This window comes from Pistacia vera, unplaced genomic scaffold (genome assembly GCF_008641045.1).
Source record: "Pistacia vera cultivar Batoury unplaced genomic scaffold, PisVer_v2 Contig665, whole genome shotgun sequence".
NCBI classification, from domain to species: domain Eukaryota; kingdom Viridiplantae; phylum Streptophyta; class Magnoliopsida; order Sapindales; family Anacardiaceae; genus Pistacia; species Pistacia vera.
Genome location: NW_022196518.1, coordinates 159,322 through 179,515, shown reverse-complemented (window position 1 = coordinate 179,515; position 20,194 = coordinate 159,322). Strand labels below are relative to the sequence as shown.

At 38.0% G+C, this 20,194-nt stretch overlaps 4 protein-coding genes and 1 long non-coding RNA gene across 5 annotated transcripts; 3 read left to right on the top strand and 2 right to left on the bottom strand.

Moving 5' to 3' along the window:
• Nucleotides 1–506: 506 nt before the first annotated feature.
• Nucleotides 507–4,635, bottom strand: LOC116112644 (WD repeat-containing protein DWA2-like). Its single transcript, XM_031398763.1, has 12 exons — nucleotides 4,531–4,635; nucleotides 4,376–4,459; nucleotides 4,141–4,273; nucleotides 3,942–4,053; nucleotides 3,648–3,747; nucleotides 3,190–3,317; nucleotides 2,737–2,806; nucleotides 2,263–2,351; nucleotides 2,022–2,067; nucleotides 1,446–1,692; nucleotides 1,308–1,366; nucleotides 507–852 (listed from the first exon to the last, which is right to left on the bottom strand). The coding sequence occupies exons 1-12, from the start codon at nucleotides 4,573–4,575 to the stop codon at nucleotides 811–813; spliced, it is 1,155 nt and encodes a 384-aa protein (XP_031254623.1). The 5' UTR covers nucleotides 4,576–4,635; the 3' UTR covers nucleotides 507–810.
• A 2,507-nt stretch (nucleotides 4,636–7,142) lies between these two features.
• On the top strand, nucleotides 7,143–9,388 carry LOC116112640. The gene is made up of 2 exons (XM_031398759.1): nucleotides 7,143–7,928; nucleotides 8,436–9,388. Exons 1-2 carry the CDS (start codon nucleotides 7,386–7,388, stop codon nucleotides 9,204–9,206), a joined length of 1,314 nt encoding a protein of 437 aa, XP_031254619.1. The 5' UTR covers nucleotides 7,143–7,385; the 3' UTR covers nucleotides 9,207–9,388.
• A 557-nt stretch (nucleotides 9,389–9,945) lies between these two features.
• On the bottom strand, nucleotides 9,946–10,218 carry LOC116112661. Its single transcript, XM_031398784.1, has one exon. The coding sequence runs from the start codon at nucleotides 10,216–10,218 to the stop codon at nucleotides 9,946–9,948; it is 273 nt and encodes a 90-aa protein (XP_031254644.1).
• A 6,534-nt stretch (nucleotides 10,219–16,752) lies between these two features.
• On the top strand, nucleotides 16,753–17,643 carry LOC116112660. Its single transcript, XM_031398782.1, has one exon. The coding sequence runs from the start codon at nucleotides 16,753–16,755 to the stop codon at nucleotides 17,641–17,643; it is 891 nt and encodes a 296-aa protein (XP_031254642.1).
• Nucleotides 17,644–18,674: 1,031 nt separating this feature from the next.
• On the top strand, nucleotides 18,675–19,306 carry LOC116112641. Its single transcript, XR_004125277.1, has 2 exons — nucleotides 18,675–18,754; nucleotides 19,244–19,306. It is a non-coding gene; the product is annotated as an uncharacterized LOC116112641 (long non-coding RNA).
• Nucleotides 19,307–20,194: the final 888 nt, after the last annotated feature.

Genomic DNA, 20,194 nt, shown 5'->3' with positions numbered 1-20,194 from the left:
CATGGTGAAATGAGATGCCACGTTTCAGAACAAAAGGAGAAAACTTGGTTCTCTGCCATCGTATAAGGAAACCAAATAATATATTTTCTGACAATTTTTGGATAAGCTTCATGTCACTTCGACAACTATTTGTAAGTACTAACAAAATTAATTTGTGATCCTCAATAACGTCAAATCCCTGCCATTCAATCGAGATTCGTGGTCGAATTAAAAGGGTTTTCTTAAATGAACAACAATGGCAATCATTTCCGAATAGGAAGCAATCGCCCTGCAATAATTCTCAGCAGAATTTTACGTCATTATACGATTATGAAATTGACCTCAATCAGACTCATCATATAGAATAAAGGTTTTTACCAGATCATCTTAAGCAGACCAATCAATGAATTGTATTACTAATTTGCTAAGCTCTAGTTGAACATTCCAACGGAAGAGTAATTATAACCAAAATGGTTGAACTTACAGAACAATATATCGGGACCAGGAGGAGGATGGTACAGTATGTTAGACAGTGAAGTTTGATGACTGGCAAAAACCTTGAAAACAGTTTGAAATGTTAGTTAAACCACAATCTGCGAATAGACTTGATTAACATAAGAGTAGAAAACACACAAGTAATCCATTTTCAAAACATCACGTTCTTCATGGAAGTTTCTGTTGGGTACTACGCTCTTCCTTGATCCATTATACTTAAGTATCACTGGATGTAATTGATCTCATTATCCGTTGAAGTTCTCTCTGGTACGTCTCTTAAGCAATGGAGACCAACCAGGTTCGCAAGAGATGTAAAGGGACAATTTCTGTTCAACTTCATTTTTTAGAAAGGAAAGGCTTTACTGATTCTACAACTACCTGTAGTGCACAACGAATATTAAAGTAAGTCAATGAGATTCTGCAGAAAATCTAGTAGCAATCACTCTTCTCCAAGAAGATGTCAAGCTTAAATCATGCAGGTAAAAACAAGCACTAAGTATCTATCAAGTTTGTTTAGAAGTTACCGAAGCAAAAAATAAAAAATATTGAATTGTGCATCACAAACAGACAACAAATGCCTACATTTGCAACTGAAGCAACACAACAGAAAAGCATAGAAAACCTAAAGTTAAGGAACATTTTGAAGCATGAGATCACAATGCATTGACATCAAGAAATAAGTATCTAAATTAATTGAACTTAAGGTCCAGGCTAGGACCACAATATGTTAAAGAGCTATGAAACACAGATAGCAAATTTTTGTCTCATGTTTCAGGAAATAAATCTCCAAAAAATAACGCCCTCTCACTATCAAAGATCATTTAATGTCTTACCCTCCCATCATATGACAGAGACGCAAAAATCCAAGGTTCACGAGAACTCCAAGCAAGGCCTGTGGTTACAGTCAAAATCTGGTCAAATTAAGTTTAAGATTCACAGAGTACATAAAACCAGAGGTTCGCAGCAGTTACCATATACACTGTCTTCATAGTCACTATATGAATTAAGTAATGGATTGGCCCTTCGAGTTGGTGATTCTATTGAGCTGTCACAAACACAATATAAACCAATATCAACAGAAGAAATCAAACAGGGAATAAGATGCAACAAAAAGAATTGCAATGCAAGGACCAAAATAGGGAACCTCTCAGATGGCTCGTCCCCACTACTAGACATGGAAGCCAACCACAAATTAACGGTTGAGTCTGTTCCAGCACTCTGCAGCAGTATAAATATGCTTAAATAACTTCAAGATTAAACACAGTACTTTGTTTCATTGATTTAATCACAATCACCAGAAGATATCATGTCCCTTAATCATGAGCATAACTTCGATAGTGCCATGTTAGTTATGCTTGAATGACACAGTGAAGAATGTAATCAGTGTAATCTGACTCATATCTAAACTGTTAAAGAGCTGAAATGAGTAACATTAAGATCCTTTTGCCCTTGAAATTTAGACCAAAAGAACAATAAAATTTTCAACCACTTTTATTAATGGTGTTAAAAGAAGATAATTGAGAGAGAGAGAGAGAGAGAGAGAGAACCAGTAAGAGCCCGTCATATTCAGGACTACAGCTGACAGCCCATGTCCTGTTTTCAAACAGGTTACAATCAAATACTAGTACTGGAATATAAATCTCGATTACAACAGACAAACCAAATGAAAAATCAAAGTCATGTGCATGAAATAATTTTATCCCACACTCACTGAAAGATGAATATTGTAAGTAGGATTTTGTCAATGCATGAGAATTGACAGAGCTGTGAAGTACAGAAATGTAATACCAGTGTGTATGTCCAGGGAGCTCTTGGATAGGTACCTTCAGCTTTCTAAGATCCCATATGTGTATCCCATATTCATCTGCTGCAGTGACCTACAGCAGTAGTAGCAGCGTTATTATGTAAGGAGGTATAAACAGCAGTTTCTAAGCTTCATATATATAAAATAAAAAAAAAATAAAAAAAGGTAAAACAAGCAGTTGAAAAATTGGACTCTTTAGAAGAGCAATAGCAGGCATCTACAAGGATTAATATCAAAAGATGTGACCCTCACAACTTATAAACCCACATCAAGTGAGTAATTTTAGGCATTATTATGTTCTCAATTAGAACTAAAATAAGTCCTTTGTTCTTATTTAAGCTTGATTTTTTTTTATAAAGCAATTAATGTCAAAAAAATAATTTAACTTTTATTTTACTAAAAAATTCACAATGATAGCAATTAAACAGACTTAGGGACATTCAAAGCAGCAATCTTACAAGTATATGCTTCTTCTTTGTGTCATAGTCCATATTGCGGACATGAGCATGCTCAATTGAATTTGTCTTCCTGCAATTATATAGTTCTGCTGTTAGGCACTGTTAAACACTGAGTGATATACATGCCTTGTATAAAGAAGGAAAATCAGAAAACAAAATACCACGCTGATTTGGTTTGAACAAAAAGAGAATCTTAGAACTCAAAAATATTTGTAAACATTTCAAAAAAAGAAATCTTACTAGTTGGAAGATTTGTTGTTTATCAGAAAATGATAATAAAAGAATGGAAGTATAAGCTCTTCAACATCTTTTGGCAACCATGTAGAATTACTGGCATGCATTACTATTTTTATTCACGAAGCAGGAACTTGCCTAAAAGCAACTATATGGATAGACCAATTAATTAATAAAATTAAGTTTGAGGAAAGATAGAGGTAAGGAAAGATAACATACTTCATTGTTCGTAAGTCCCAAAACTGGACTGATGATTCACAAGTTGCTGCAACAGAATTTGCATCATGTGGATCCCATGCCCCACCAGATAAATAGTGCAGCATGCCAGAGGATTCTTTAGATTGTACCTTGATTTCCAAAAAAGATCTGAATAAGTATCAGCACAAGATTTCATAAGCGTTATTAATGATATGATATAGAGTAAATGACACTACAGCAACTAGTGTAAAATTGCTTTCTACTGTCTTCAAACATAAAATTTCACATTAGACTCCGCATACTAAAAAGTAAAAATAAATAAATAAAAGGAATAATAACACAAAAAACTAATCCACCGAAATTCAGTCAGTAGCAGTAAGTAGCAAAGGTGTCAATGTCTTCAACTATAATAAGTCATTAATTTCCACAAACTAAACCAAAACTAGAAATCGATATTTGAGTCACCATAGAAGTTATACCTGGGCAGCCTTTTTTGAGCAATCTAAGCTCCACAAGAAAAGATTTTCCTCGTCAATGCTTATCAACTTATCATGTCTTCCAGATGGCCACCAAAGAATACTGTCAAGGATACATATTTGTATGTTAAGGAAACAGAAAATATGCCCCACTCAAAAAGAAAATGCACTCCATAATAAATAGACAAATCATATTACTTATACAAGACAAAAGGAAATGTGATAGTCAAACAAGAGATGGTAAATTGATGCAATAAAAAAACAATGCGTATGGTTAAATGAAGATAATAAACTCACCAATTAATCTTACCAACATGTGCATCAAGCGCGGCAATTCGTTCCAGCTGAGGTGAATTTAACTGACCATACAGCTCAGGGATTTGCCATATTGCTGCTCCGTATGATTCACCTATTTAACAACGTGTTAAACAAAGTCAAATCTTTCTCTATCTAAAATTGCAAATGATAGAAAAGAGAATACAGATCAGTCAGTTACCAGAGGAGAAGACAGTTGAGAAAATGCGTTGATCGAACGGGCAAGAACCAAGGTCCCAGATCTCGTTAGGATGCGAGAACAGACCCTCGCATATGAGCTCGGTTCCACCTGATGAAAGCCTAAGCAAATGCACCTGGTAAATTCCAAATTCATTAGATCTAATTACCAAATATCTTTACCAGGTTTGGCAATACAAAATCATGATAAATATTAAGAAAAATCAAAATTACAAAACCTCATTTTCTTCTTTGAGACTGAGAGTTCCAGTGAGGAAGCTAGTATGATCTGTGTCAGCTTTAACATCCGATATGCATCTAGCCTGTAAGAAGACATAAATTTAGACTCATCTAAATCGGGTTTTACTGTTCTGCGAGAGATTTAAAAACGAACCTGATATTTGAGACCATAACCAATACCAGATGATCCTCCTTGCATTGTTACACTTCCAGGTGCCGATATCCCAGCCAAACCAAGACGTTGATTAACTAGCCAATGCCTTCGGTTTTTCCTGCATTTCTTTATGAATTATAACATGGGTTTGTTTTAAGGCCTTTTCAAGCCCATTCGTTACCTCATGAGGGATCGAAACTGATGGCGATGGCCCATTAAATCGGTCCTGCTAACTTGGGCTGGTTGGCTCGAGACCCACGCGGCTGCACGTCGGCAGATGCATGCTCTAATCATTCATTAAACTTGGACTTGACTACCTTAATTAATCTTCCAGCGTGATTAACTCTAACATGCGCTTAATTGCGTTTCAAATCAAATCAAATAATAAATAAATATTCGGATAAATCAACCACCCACGAATTGGATCTAGAAATTTGAATATGACCCCAATCTAAAGAAATTATAAATGAACTTGTTGACCTCGATACAAAAAACCGGGGGCTTTTCATGTCAAAACAGAGAACTTCCTTAGGGTATCTTCAAATAACTCTTTAAATAATTTAGAGTGTATTTGGTTTAATATTTCTACCCATATTTTCAATCTTATTCCCCAAATATTGTTTGGCACATTATTCCATAAATATTACTATATTTTTTAATTACTTTTAGACTCCTTAAGTTTATTAATTTCATTAAATACTCTCCAAAAAAAGTTTAAAAATTAACAAAAATACCAACTCATCAACCCATACTTGCCAGATTCCGACAACCACCGTCGGTGATAGTCGGAATCTGTACAACGGCCTATACCACGCGCGGCCATACCACCATTGCCGGGTAGTTCACCGATCTGGCCGTCAACGACAGCCAAAGAAATGGTTGTCGTTTTGGCTTTTTCGGCAGTCGACGGCCACAGCAGGCCATAGATCTGGCCTTTTCGGCCAGATCCGTAACGACGCGTTACAACACAGATCTGATCGGTTTGTGTTGTAACGCAATTTTTCGGCCAGATTCCAAGTGGTGGCTGGAATTTGGCACTGCGGGTGGTGGGGGTGGGGGTATTTTTGTCATTTTATATGTTGGGTGTTTAATTAATTAGTAAACCTAGGGCTTTTTTATAAATTTTTAAATTTTACCTCGTAATACTCCCCTACTCAACTACCTAATATTATTCTCAAAATCTTATCCAAAATAATAAACCAACGCCACCCTTAGGGTCCGTTTATTTTATTATTGGGAATAATATTGGGTAGTTGAATAGGAGATTACGAGGTAAAATTTAAAAATTTTAAAAACAAAACCCCCTAGGTTTGCTAATTTAACTAAACACCCAAAATATAAAATTTTTTAAAATGACAAAACACCTCCTATTATCTGCTTGCCAGATTTCGACCACCACCACCGGAATCTGGCCGAAAAATTGCATTACGACATAGACCCATCGATCTGGTCGGTAGGCCATCGATATGGCCTTTTCCAGCCAGATCCCCACGAACTAGTCGAAAAGGCCAGATCTACGGCTATTTCTTTGGTCGTCGCTGACGGCCAGATCTGGTCAGAAAAGGCCATTTGTGGAATTACCTGCCAGTTCCGGTCGTGGTGTAGGCCGTTGTGACAGATTTCGGCTACCACCACATGGTTGCTGGAATCTGGCAAGTATGGGTGGGTGGGGTGTTTTTGTTAATTTTTAAACTTTTTTCTTGGGGTATTTATAAATTAATAACTTAAGGGTCTAAAGTAATAAAAATATACTAATATTTCTCAAATATGTGCCAAACAATATTTTGGGAATAAGATTGGAAATATAGTAAATATGTGTCAAACCACTCTTATAAAGAGTTTATCTATAAAAACAAGAGTCTACAAACTCTTTATTTTTAAATATATAAAGAGTGAATTTAGCTCTCCACATTTAAGAGTCAACTTTCACTCTTTATCTTAATTTAAATAATAAATTAGAAGTTTCTATGTATTTTATTTATGTTATCTCTCTTATTAAGTTTTTTTTCTTAAAAAATATATTCTCTCTCTTAAAATTTAAAGAGTCTATTAGATTTGAATAAAATTTTATTCTTTTATTTAAAATTATAAAGATGTTCTTATTTATATGAAATATTTTTTTAAAATAAAGAACACTATTAAAGAGTTCATACAAATTAATTACGTGGTTAAATTCTGCGCACGGAGTGCTTGTACTGTCTAATTATAACTTTCTATTCATGGCAGAGCATGATCTAACACTACACTAGTAGACTTTAATTATGATCAAATGTCATGGAAATCAGCATATGCTTGACCCATTTTGGGTCACTCTTTTTATGTCCATAAACTGGTAATAAAAATCCAAGTACGATAAATTCATTGAAGTTGACTACATATTTAGTGAAGTGGCATTGTAAGTATCATCGGTTACGGTGTCGTTTTTAATTAACTCCTATATAATAAACTTAAAAGAAGAACGTGGGCAGGCTTATTAAATTTGGCGATTAATTATTTAATTAGTTGTAGAGTAACTAGAGATAATTTATTTAGTTGATAAAAGGATATGGTTGGTTGAGGATAAATATACGCTTGACGGTAAAGCACAAGCATAAATTTCAGGAATTTGTAAAAACAAACCCGAACAGTTTTGTAAATACCACCTAACTTCATCTAATCACGCTAAAAGACGGTGTCATCTTACTTCACAACTACTAAAACCAAAAGCTGACTCTTCGTTTTCTTTTTCTATAGTCTCCTAAGATCTCTCAACCTCTGTTAATATCTTTTATGGATGAAGCCAAACCCAAACCCAAACCCAAACCCAAGATCCAAACGGTTTTGTTGAAGAACAAGTCGACGAAGAAAAGAAAGAGATGCTAAAGCTAAAGAGTCCACAAAAAGCTACCATGCAGATTACTAGATGGGTTTCGGATCTTGATTGGCGTCTCCTCTTGTTAATAATCCCTTCTTTATCTGTTCTTGTGTTTCTTTCTTTATCTTCTACACCTATCGACTCATTTCCTTCTCTCCGATCTTTTATTTTCAACCATACCCTCCTTACTTCTAATTCACCCGATTTCGTAAATTCGCTGCCGAGTGGTGTCCATAATCGGAGGGAATCGTCGGTGGCTAAGTGGAAAGATGAGTTGCTTCGGTCTCGAATGGCGGTGTGTTTGGTGGGTGGGGCCAGGAGGTTCGAACTCACTGGACCATCGATAGTGGAGAACATTCTCCAAGTCTATCCAAACGCGGACCTATTTTTGCACAGTCCGATGGACAGAAATGCTTACAAGTTTTCATTGTTAAAGATGGCGCCCAGGCTGGCATCGGTTCGAATCTTCAACCCCAAACCCTTGAATGAGACCGAGTCTCAAGTCCGAGTACTCACCGCCGCCAACTCACCCAATGGCATCCAGGTTTCTATTTCTTCCCTCACTCAAAATTAGAAATTCAAATATTAATTAAAAAAATTAATTATTTGTTGGAAAATGTGACTTTAACTTAAGGGATAAAATAAATACGTGGTGGTTGTATCCGTATCACCTTACTTGTTTCTATCTCCAAATGGTCCAGCAATGTAAAGCTATTAATGTGTTGATTTTTTCAATTTGATTTTAAATTAATTTTATTTAATTACAAATAAAAGTAATTAATTAATTTTTTTTTTTTTTTTTTTTTTGAATTTTACTAAGATGCCCAGAGGACGGACTGACTCATCTCTTCTGTTTATTTAATGAAAAAAGTCCTCCTGTCTTTGTTGAATAATCACACTCATTCAAACATATGGGGCCGCCTCCGCCTCATCACGCACGATTCCTATCACTGATACGAGCCATGTGTTCAATATTCTCTTTATTATATACTGGGGGTTGTATTTGTCAATTTACTTTTCTTTTTTTTTTTTTTTTGTGGGGACCATGCAGGGTCTGCTGCAATACTTCAATCTCGTTGAAGGATGTTTGCAAATGATTGAAACGTACCAAAAAAGAAAAAACTTCACATACGATTGGATAATCCGAACCCGAGTTGATGGATACTGGAACGCTCCATTAGGACCCGAGAATTTCATTCCGGGTCAATACCTTGTCCCGCCCGGATCGGACTACGGTGGACTCAACGACCGACTCGGCATTGGCGATCTCAACACGTCTAAAGTTGCACTTGCACGCCTCTCCCTTATCCCCAAACTTGACTCGGCTGGGTTTCACCAACTCAATTCGGAGACTTCATTCAAAGCCCAACTCACCACCCAACACGTGCCGTACCTCACAAAACGGGTTCCGTTTTGTATCGTGACGGATAGAAGATATGGATTCCCGCCGTCTCGGTTTGGTGTACCCGTGGCCGCGCTGTCTAGTCCGGGCCCACTGAGTGGGGCCAAGTGCAGACCTTGTACGGCCGCGTGTCAAGGGCGGTGCGTGGCTGGCGTTATGCGATCGCTCTATAAAGGTTGGAGTTGGACGGACTGGGATAATGGGAGTCTTGAGTTGTGTAATGCTCGTGACCAATGGGAGAGAGGTTGGGAGAAGATTTTTGATAAAGTTGCTGGGAAGAAATCTGCGTCTGTAAGGAAAAAATTTGCGGATTTAAAAAAGAAAGAATGTGTTGATGATTTTAATGAGATGAAGAAACGGGTTTCTAACTGGGAGGCTCCGCCGCCGGAGGAATTATGTGGGCTTGGTTTAGCCGTTTAGGATCTTAGAAACCATGGGATGGGGGGGGGGGGGGGGGGGGGGGGGCAGAGATTGTTTCTGTAAAAAGCGAAAAGAAGAGGGGGTGTTTTTGGCTTTCTAAGAAATTAGTTGTTGATTTATACCAATATAATTTCACATGTTTTATTCTACCAATAGAAGAAAGTAGTTATTTAATTAGTTAACTTACTCGTTTGATGAATATTCCATTTCCATTTCCCATTGCTGGCATTTGGCAGGCCGGCTATTAGTGTATCATTACAACGTACCATTTATAAAATGGAGTAATATGTGGTTTAGATTTTGTCCTTTTTCCTTTTCCATTAAACTTACAGAAATAGCATTCCAAAATCAGTGGTAGAAATTAGAAAGTCTAGCACACATGCACGCTACGACTTCAGCATAAAAAACGATTACAATTTACAAGGAACGTGAACTCAACTAATACGACCACGCACATTAACTCTATAACAGCTGAACTGATCTGTTGTGTTGGGTGTTATCATTTCTTATTCTAAGCATGCGTCGTTATTGTAATTAAAATTTAATCAGCTCAAACGAAAGGCCCCCCACCACCCAGTGAGTGAGGCAGTTTGCCAACAATCAGATAGATGTTCTCGCGTTGGATGAGTTGACGTATTATGATTCATAGATGACATTGTAACAAACTAGAAGTGAAAAGTACCAACAAACTTAAATCATAAAAGCCAAAATGAAATTCTTGAACAACAACGGTTATGATTTACTGAATGTAAGATTGGCCAGTGATGTCAATGTCACGGTCGCCTGATGAAGGTGGAGGTGGGTGCTTGGGCTTGATGTCAGGCCCAACAGGCCCATCAGCACTCTGGGTTTCACTGGCGGGGCGCTTTTCTGGTTTTTTCTCAAGTCCCGGTTCTTTTCCGTACATTCCACCGCCATAGGCTTCACGGGTCAGCGGTTTCATCGGTGAAATATTAAGGGGCTGGTGTTGGTTTCCATCCTCTGCGCGGCTTCTGTTATCATCCTTTTCCATTGTTTACCTTACACTTCCTCACACCATCCTTACCCTTTTGTACTGCTTACTCCTCGCGGTCATTCAGGACACGTGTTACCATTTGCCTACGTGGCGTATATAAAAACAAACAACGTTACCCATTGCATGCAACTGGAGTGTCTTCTTAGTGGTTTCAAAAGATTAAGGCCCAACGCCAGTGCAAGTAGGGCCATAAGCCCGTAAGTTTTTCATCTGGGCTGATGCTTTGGCCCATCAGTGTTGATGCGGGTCTAACAGCCGGTTCCAGGCTTCCAGCATCAATGACGAAAAGGGTTCTCGATAAACCGTAACAGTAAACTTGGCGAATTTTGGTTTGTCCACGTGGCACATAAAGAATTATTGTGGATTTTCTTTTTCTTTATTACGTCCTTATCCTCGGGGTTACCTACCAAAAGAAGAATTCTTAAAGCGCATAAAGTCGTTCCATAATTATACAAGATGGTGAGATATCTATTTCTTTTTCCACGGTGAAATGCCTTCTCACCAATCCCACCGCACCACGTGGGGCTGACTCAATGCCCCCAATGCCAATTCACAATTATGTTAATCGGCCTTTGCAAATGCGAAAACGTGAATTTCAAAAAAGCTTGAGGTTGAGTTTCTTTCATGCATGCTAACGCCATTTCCCCAAAGAATCTCGTGCTCATTTCGAAAATCTTATCTCAAATTTTTTAATTGAAGTCTTCGAGGACAACTTCTTCAAAGCCTATCTGTCATGTCTCGTCGTTGCCAAGTATTCATGTCTTTGATTCTAAAACTACAGGACTTGACTTCAGTTAAATTAACGGGCAGTTTGGACTTTGGATGGTCAAACTCAGACCTAACATTTATTCAACTCGGTTAAGAAAGGAAAAGAATTTTATTAATGAACGGCCAAGTCATTTTGCTCAAACACTACAGGTGTTAAGCTTATCCTTGAACGCTTTCTAAAACGGTTGTATCAAATTATCAATAGTCATGCCACCTCAATCCTCAAGTCTTGTTCTTTTTAAACATATTAATATAGAGCCACTAAGCCTTTTGTTTAGGTACGTATAACAATAAAGCAAAGCGTGAAAGACATGTTCCCACCCAAGGTTTGGCGAGATGACAAGTTTTCACTTCTAGTTTTATAAATTTTAGATTCTCACCCTTAAACCAAAACTGTTATCAACTTTTAACCTCTAAATTAATAAATTATTTCTTAACTCTCAAATTAATAGAGGACGCATTATAGCAAGAGGTTATGCACGTTAGCAAATGTCGCCACCTACTTTTTTTGTTGTTTTTCGATGATGATGGCTTTCCCCATCACCAACAAACTTCTCCTCGAGTCTCACACACCAAAACCCCATCGACCCCACCAATTGTCGGATTCTAGCTTATTTGTGATTCGCCCATCCATCCCTCTCATTCCGACAAATCCCAACCACCAAAATCCATCCTTTCATCGTGCCCATAGTCTCACCGACCTCTTCTCTTCAAAAGCCCCAACAACCAAAACCGTGTTAGCTCTCCAATTGTCGGCGACCTCCTCTAGGTTTTCTTGTGGGTTTTTGTGAATTTGGGTTTAAATTGGAGTTTTTGGGGTGGATGATTGTTTTGAAGTGTTTTGTTATGTTTGGGTGTTTTTTTCTGGCTGATTAATTTCNAATGAAATTCTTGAACAACAACGGTTATGATTTACTGAATGTAAGATTGGCCAGTGATGTCAATGTCACGGTCGCCTGATGAAGGTGGAGGTGGGTGCTTGGGCTTGATGTCAGGCCCAACAGGCCCATCAGCACTCTGGGTTTCACTGGCGGGGCGCTTTTCTGGTTTTTTTCTCAAGTCCCGGTTCTTGTCCGTACATTCCACCGCCATAGGCTTCACGGGTCAGCGGTTTCATCGGTGAAATATTAAGGGGCTGGTGTTGGTTTCCATCCTCTGCGCGGCTTCTGTTATCATCCTTTTCCATTGTTTACCTTACACTTCCTCACACCATCCTTACCCTTTTGTACTGCTTACTCCTCGCGGTCATTCAGGACACGTGTTACCATTTGCCTACGTGGCGTATATAAAAACAAACAACGTTACCCATTGCATGCAACTGGAGTGTCTTCTTAGTGGTTTCAAAAGATTAAGGCCCAACGCCAGTGCAAGTAGGGCCATAAGCCCGTAAGTTTTTCATCTGGGCTGATGCTTTGGCCCATCAGTGTTGATGCGGGTCTAACAGCCGGTTCCAGGCTTCCAGCATCAATGACGAAAAGGGTTCTCGATAAACCGTAACAGTAAACTTGGCGAATTTTGGTTTGTCCACGTGGCACATAAAGAATTATTGTGGATTTTCTTTTTCTTTATTACGTCCTTATCCTCGGGGTTACCTACCAAAAGAAGAATTCTTAAAGCGCATAAAGTCGTTCCATAATTATACAAGATGGTGAGATATCTATTTCTTTTTCCACGGTGAAATGCCTTCTCACCAATCCCACCGCACCACGTGGGGCTCACTCAATGCCCCCAATGCCAATTCACAATTATGTTAATCGGCCTTTGCAAATGCGAAAACGTGAATTTCAAAAAAGCTTGAGGTTGAGTTTCTTTCATGCATGCTAACGCCATTTCCCCAAAGAATCTCGTGCTCATTTCGAAAATCTTATCTCAAATTTTTTAATTGAAGTCTTCGAGGACAACTTCTTCAAAGCCCATCTGTCATGTCTCGTCGTTGCCAAGTATTCGTGTCTTTGATTCTAAAACTACAGGACTTGACTTCAGTTAAATTAACGGGCAGTTTGGACTTTGGATGGTCAAACTCAGACCTAACATTTATTCAACTCGGTTAAAAGAATTTTATTAATGAACGGCCAAGTCATTTTGTTCAAACACTACAGGTGTTAGCTTATCCTTGAACAATTTCTGAAACGGTTGTATCAAATTATCAATAGTGATGCCACCTCAATCCTCAAGTCTTGTTTTTTTTAACAAATTAATATAGAGCCACTAAGCCCTTTCTTTAGGTACCTACAACAATAACGCAAAGCGTAAAAGACATGTTCTCACCCGGTGAAATGACAAGTTTTCACTTCTAGTTTTATAAATTTTATATTCTGACCCTTAAATTAATACTATTATCAATTTTTAATATCTAAATTAATAAATTATTTCTTAACTCTCAAATTAATAGAGGATGCATTATAGCAGGAGGCGATGCACATTAGCAAATGTCGCCATCTGCTTTTTTCCGGTGGCTTTCTCCATCACCAACAAATTTCTCCCCGAGTCTCAAACACCAAAACCCCATCGACCACACCAATTGCCATATTCTAGCTGATTTGTGATTCAGCCATCCATCCCTCTCGTTCCGACCAATCCCAACAACCAAAATTCACCCTCTCACCGTGCCCATAGTCTCACCAACCTCTTCTCTTCAAAAGCCCCAACAACCCAAACCGTGTTAGCTCTCCAATTGTCAGGGACCTCCTCTAGGTTTTCTTGTGGGTTTTTGTGAATTTGGGTTTAAATTGAAGTTTTTGGGGTGGATGATTGTTTTGAAGTGTTTTGTGATGTTTGGGTATTTTTTTCTGGCTGATTAATTTCCTCTTGCCGATGACTCACCATCCCCCTCCCGAAGAAAGAGAAGAGTAAACAATGAGTTTTTTGTGAATTTTGGTTTAAATTGGAGTTTTTCTACTATTTTGTACAATGACCACTTTGTCTTTTGACCATTATGTTAAATGATTTTCTATTAATTTAAGGGTATTAATATGGAATTTATACAACCAGAGGTGAGAACTTGCCATTTTACAAAACCTTCGGTGGGAACATGTCGTTTACTCTAAAGAAAACTTAATTGCATGCCTTTCCATGATATTATTATTATTATTATTATTATTATTATTTTGGCCCTCCTAATTAGGACCACTAGAAGTACTTAATTAGATCATCAAACGTGGAAGTTGGCATCGTATTTTTAAATTTCAAGAGTTGTATGCAACTACGTTGCAATTGGATTTATTAATTTTACCTATTACATTAAAAGATATTTAATATTATTATTATTTTATACTTCTAATTTCAAAATAATCCATTCCATTAACTGCCCATAAACTAAAAGTCGTTACGATGTGTAACATGTGTGTAAGTGTTATGGTTAAGCTTATCCTTGTATTGTTCTCGGCTATATGATTGTCTATTTAATTAAAATCATCAAAAAAACTTGCAGAACGTGATACAAATAAACCTCCATGTCCAGCATATCTCGTGAAGAACGGTATCCATGGATTAAAATAATGCAGCTCTTTCTATTATATCTGTAGAGATAATTTGCAAATCCACTAACCTAACAATCCACAATTCCACACACACAACACACACAATCAAACTGTAAAAGAATCAAGAACACAGATTTTACAATGGTTTACTTAACCAATATAGGATAACCTACATCCACGTTGAGCTCCAGTAAATTTGGGATTTACTGCAATAAAGATTAAGTTTCTACACCAATACAACCAAGATTTACACCCAATCAGTTCACACTCTGAGAAATTCTCTCTCACAATAAACTGCAATCTTTCCTATGAGAATACTACACCCAGATTCTCAAGACTCAAGGGAAACTCAACCCTCAACACATGATTACAACCAATCGCTCAAGATTACAACATATCAAAGAGATTCACAACAAAACCTAACAGAGGATTCTCTAAAACTAAAGAACTGTATGAACAACCTCTTCTTCGACAAAATGAATCGCTCGATCTATACTGTTTTGAGGTGGGATAACTCTGGCCGTCAGATGCTGAATTCTTTCAATGGTCAGGATCTCCCCTTGTGGCAGTCTGCTTAAAACGACAGCGTTGAACTTAAAGTTCAATGATGCCGTTTTTGTGCTTCACATTAACAATAACCATGAAGAGTAAACCACTTTTTTTCACTCACAAATTTTTAAAATATCACTTTATTAATCAAATGTATATTCTGTTTTTTATTTCGACATCGTTCCGACCCGCACTACCACCATTCTCTTCACCAATCATCATTCACCAAAACTCTTCAAACCCTACTCCCTCCAATCCCGCTAATCATAGGCAATTAAACGATTAAGGTTTGCGTAATCGCTTCTCTTAAATCAAATTCTGATCAATCTCAACTACCAAAATCCAATCTTTTACCCCAAAAGACTCATCGGTCTCCTCTCTTCAAAAAACCCTAATAGTCTTGACTGAGTTTACTCTCTATTTACTATTAAAATATAAATTTGGATAATAAAATGATATTTTAAAAGTAACACTATACATATATTATTTTCATACAACATTTCCCATACAACATTAGGTGGCAAGATATGATTGGCTAATTTAAAGTTAAAATTAAAATTTTACCCAATCATATCTTACTACCACATAATGTTGTATGGAAAATATTGTATGAAAATAATGTATGTATAGTATTATTTATTTTAAAACTATCGTGGTTGGGAAAGTGTCATTAACCCATTATTTGGGTGGGAAGTAGTCGTTAACTCTAACCATGAATGAATAAATGTCTAAACCTTTCCCTAAGTGGGCAGATAGTTAACTGTTATTCGATCTCAAACATTTGACTTTTAAAGATTCATATGATATTTCCCCGGATTCTAATCTCCTTACAGTCTTTTTGATCAAGTTCCAAGTCCCCAAGTTTAATTATTATGTGCTACGCGCAATCTTCTTCGAAGTCATAACACAGCAGGTTTCAGTTTCCAGCGAAGCGAGGAGCTCAAGATTGGCACCTTGGCAGGCACTCCTGGTTTCGGATCCACTTGCATTAACTTTTAATTATAATTAATCGAACTACGCGTATAACAGTTTATCAAATCTCTGGCTGTTTTAATCTCTCGAGAGTTGATGGTATTTGTGACAGCTGAGCTAGCTCATTAAAATGCATCAATTTGTGTTGTATGATTGATTCGGTTTGAACACGTAGGAATAAACATGGAGATGACTGAACAGTCATGGTCTCTCCAGATTTTTTGAAGGCCAACCCACACCGCTTATCGCCATATATTTGAACTGATTTTAAGGCAGACATACCACAAACTTGCCAAATAGGTCCAACGATGGGTGTCGGCCTGCCTCTTATGTATGCGATTGCCAGTTGAAAATAAAAACATTTATCCTGGTTATTGGGTTAAAGGCTCGAGGTTTTGTTTCCATTGTTTTTTGGTAGTAGCTGGACTGGATTTACAGCAAGGACGAATGAAAAATGGAGGCATATGCATCAGTGTTCAAGAAAAGCCAGCGTGTTAAAACCACGTGGTGTCTGCTCTCCACAGGAAAAGGAACCCATTAACGCCTCGGTTTGCAGGCCTAAACCCACATGATTAAGCTTAACAGCTATAATTATTCGCGGATCAAGTCTCTTCTCACTAACCCCCTCGTGCGCCTTAGTTGTCTTCCCTTTATATACCTATTCTTCATTTCATTTCTTCCTCGCCAAAACAAAAACCCACCAGAGATAAAAAGTTTTATTATTCAATTCCCAACACTAATACCACTGTTATATACTACAGAAATGGTAGGCGTGTTCAAGCGTTCTCTTTCGTTTCCGAACAAACATCCCAACCGTCTATCGAAACCACCCATATCTCATCACATTAGATCCATCAGTCTTCCATGCAGATCACATCCTTTGATTTCCCAGATCAAAAATGAGATCAATGAGCTCAAAACGTGGTCGTCCAAATCCGATAATCGAACATCGGCTTGGCTGTGTGACGGCTTGGGTCGTCTCAAAGACGTTCATGACTCTCTTGATGATATTCTCCAGCTCCCTCAAACACAAGACTCTCTTCGTAACCAACACGACTGGGTCGAGAAGCTTCTCGAAGATTTGCTTCGTTTTGTTGATGTTTATGGCATCTTTCAGACATCAGTTTTGGCACTTAAAGAAGAGCAGTTCGCTGCACAGGTGGCTATAAGAAAAAAAGATGATTCAAGAATAGCTTTGTATTTAAAAGCTAGAAAAAAGATGGCTAAAGAGATGGTTAAACTTGTATCAACAGTTGGATGTATCGGTCAGTACCCAGTTCCAAGATCCATGTTGGTGTCAATTGCAAATACTGAGTTGGCTGGTGTGGTGAGTGATGTTGTGGAGGTGACAGTGTTGGTTACAGCAGCTCTTTTTAATGGAATTTCATCATCATTTGCGTCGAGAAAATCTTCTTGGATGGGGTTGACGTTAAGCAAGAAGGCTAAGAAAATGAAGGTTGAAGAATTTCAACAAGTTGGTGTAGAGAGCTTGTGGGGATTGAGAAAGAAGGGTGATGAAGACATAACAATGGTCTTGAAGAAAATGCAGCATTTGGAAGGTTGTATTTGCAGCGTTGAAAGTGTTAGTGAGAAAGCATTTAGGAGTCTGATCAACACTAGGGTTTCACTACTCAACACTCTCACCCAGCAGTAGAGAGAAAACAAAACCATAACAAAAGAGATAGACTTGAATTTTTTTTCCACCTTTTTTCACTTCCACTTTCACTTAATTTCCTTCTCCTTATGTTTCATTTACTTAGAACGAAATGAGATACGTCCAAGCTAGTCTCCAGATGTGAACATAAAAGGAATGGAATGCTGTACAGTTTAGAATTTCTGTAAATTGATTGTCTTCAGACTTCAATTATATATACTTCATAATTCATAAAATGAATAACTGGTTCTTATACATAGTTAATTCACTTCTAAATCGGCATTACATGAAATTTTCCTTCCATTAATCTCTTTATACAAAGTACGCTAGTTGGCTACCACATGTTTCTCAAATAAAAAAAAAAGAATTTCTTTTGGCAAGATGATCCTACAGCAATCTTCCAAAATTTCAAGCCTTTAGACGTTTATCCCTTTTGTTTTGTTGTTTTGTAAGTAACCTGATCATGTGCATTACATTTAGATCATAATTAAGAAAACGATTATGGCATAGGGATTAGGGAAAAGAATCCTGCATGTAGAATAAGTTACCCATTTGAAAAATAAATATGTTTTCGTATAAAGTAGGTCGATTACGTGATTGGATAAGATCTAATTCTAACTAGATGGGTTTCGGATCTTGATTGGCGTCTCCTCTTGTTAATAATCCCTTCTTTATCTGTTCTTGTGTTTCTTTCTTTATCTTCTACACCTATCGACTCATTTCCTTCTCTCCGATCTTTTATTTTCAACCATACCCTCCTTACTTCTAATTCACCCGATTTCGTAAATTCGCTGCCGAGTGGTGTTCCATACGGAGGGAATCGTCGGTGGCTAAGTGGAAAGTGAGTTGCTTCGGTCCGAATGGCGGGTGTTTGGTGGGTGGGGCCAGGAGGTTCGAACTCACTGGACCATCGATAGTGGAGAACATTCTCCAAGTCTATCCAAACGCGGACCTATTTTTGCACAGTCCGATGGACAGAAATGCTTACAAGTTTTCATTGTTAAGATGGCGCCAGGCTGGCATCGGTTCGAATCTTCAACCCCAAACCTTGAATGAGACCGAGTCTCAAGTCCGAGTACTCACCGCCGCCAACTCACCCAATGGCATCCAGGTTTCTATTTCTTCCCTCACTCAAAATTAGAAATTCAAATATTAATTAAAAAAATTAATTATTTGTTGGAAAATGTGACTTTAACTTAAGGGATAATAAAACGTGGTGTGTATCCGTATCACCTTACTTGTTTCTATCTCCAAATGGTCAGCATTAAAGCTATTACCGTGTGATTTTTTCAATTTGATTTTAAATTAATTTTATTAATTACAAATAAAGTAATTAATTAATTATTTTTTTTTTTTTTTTTTTTTGAATTTTACTAAGATGCCGGAGGACGGCTCATCTCTTCTGTTTATTTGATATGAAAAAAGTCCTCCTGTCTTTGTTGAATACACAATCATCAAACATATGGGCCGCCTCCGCCTCATCACGCACGATTCCTATCACTGATACGAGCCACGTGTTCAATATCTCTTTATTATACTTGGGGTTGTATTGTCAATTTACTTGTTTTTTTTTTTTTTTTTTTTTGTGGGGACCATGCAGGGTCTGCTGCAATACTTCAATCTCGTTGAAGGATGTTTGCAAATGATTGAAACGTACCAAAAAGGAAAAACTTCACATACGATTGGATATCCGAACCCGAGTTGATGGATACTGGAACGCTCCATTAGGACCCAGAATTTCATTCGGGTCAATACCTTGTCCCGCCCGGGATCGGACTACGGTGGACTCAACGACCGACTCGGCATTGGCGATCTCAACACGTCTAAAGTTGCACTTGCACGCCTCTCTCTTATCCCCAAACTTGACTCGGCTGGGTTTCACAACTCAATTCGGAGACTTCATTCAAAGCCCAACTCACCACCCAACACGGCCGTACCTCACAAAACGGGTTCGTTTTGTATCGTGACGGATAGAAGATATGGATTCCCGCCGTCTCGGTTTGGTGTACCCGTGGCCGCGCTGTCTAGTCCGGGCCCACTGAGTGGGGCCAAGTGCAGACCTTGTACGGCCGCGTGTCAGGGCGGTGCGTGGCTGGCGTTATGCGATCGCTCTATAAAGGTTGAGTTGGACGGATTGGGATAATGGGAGTCTTGAGCTGTGTAATGCTCGGACCATGGGAGAGAGGTTGGGAGAAGATTTTTGATAAAGTTGCTGGGAAGAAATCTGCGTCCGTAAGGAAAAGATTTGCGGATTAAAAAAGAAAGAATGTGTGATGATTTTAATGAGATGAAGAAACGGGTTCTAACTGGGAGGCTCCGCCGCCGGAGGAATTAGTGGGCTTGGTTTAGCCGTTTAGGATCTTAGAACCATGGGTGGGGGGGTGGGGTGGGGTGGCAGAGATTGTTTCTGTAAAAAGCGAAAAGAAGAGGGGGTGTTTTTGGCTTTCTAAGAATTAGTGTTGATTATACCAATATATTTCACATGTTTTATTCTACCAATAGAAGAAAGTAGTTATTTATTAGTTAACTTGTTTGATGAATATTCCATTTC

Bases quoted from the DNA above. Each gene is read 5' to 3' on its own strand.
- LOC116112644 (XM_031398763.1), bottom strand. From the start codon at position 4,575: ATGCAAGGAGGATCATCTGGTATTGGTTATGGTCTCAAATATCAG. The intron at 4,274-4,375 runs GTTTTGTAATTT...GGAATTTACCAG, and splicing joins GTCTCAAAGAAGAAAATGAG to GTGCATTTGCTTAGGCTTTC. The intron at 2,068-2,262 runs GTATTACATTTC...GTTTGAAAACAG, and splicing joins CTCCCTGGACATACACACTG to GACATGGGCTGTCAGCTGTA.
- LOC116112640 (XM_031398759.1), top strand. From the start codon at position 7,386: ATGCTAAAGCTAAAGAGTCCACAAAAAGCTACCATGCAGATTACTAGA. The intron at 7,929-8,435 runs GTTTCTATTTCT...GGGACCATGCAG, and splicing joins ACTCACCCAATGGCATCCAG to GGTCTGCTGCAATACTTCAA.
- LOC116112661 (XM_031398784.1), bottom strand. From the start codon at position 10,218: ATGGAAAAGGATGATAACAGAAGCCGCGCAGAGGATGGAAACCAACAC.
- LOC116112660 (XM_031398782.1), top strand. From the start codon at position 16,753: ATGGTAGGCGTGTTCAAGCGTTCTCTTTCGTTTCCGAACAAACATCCC.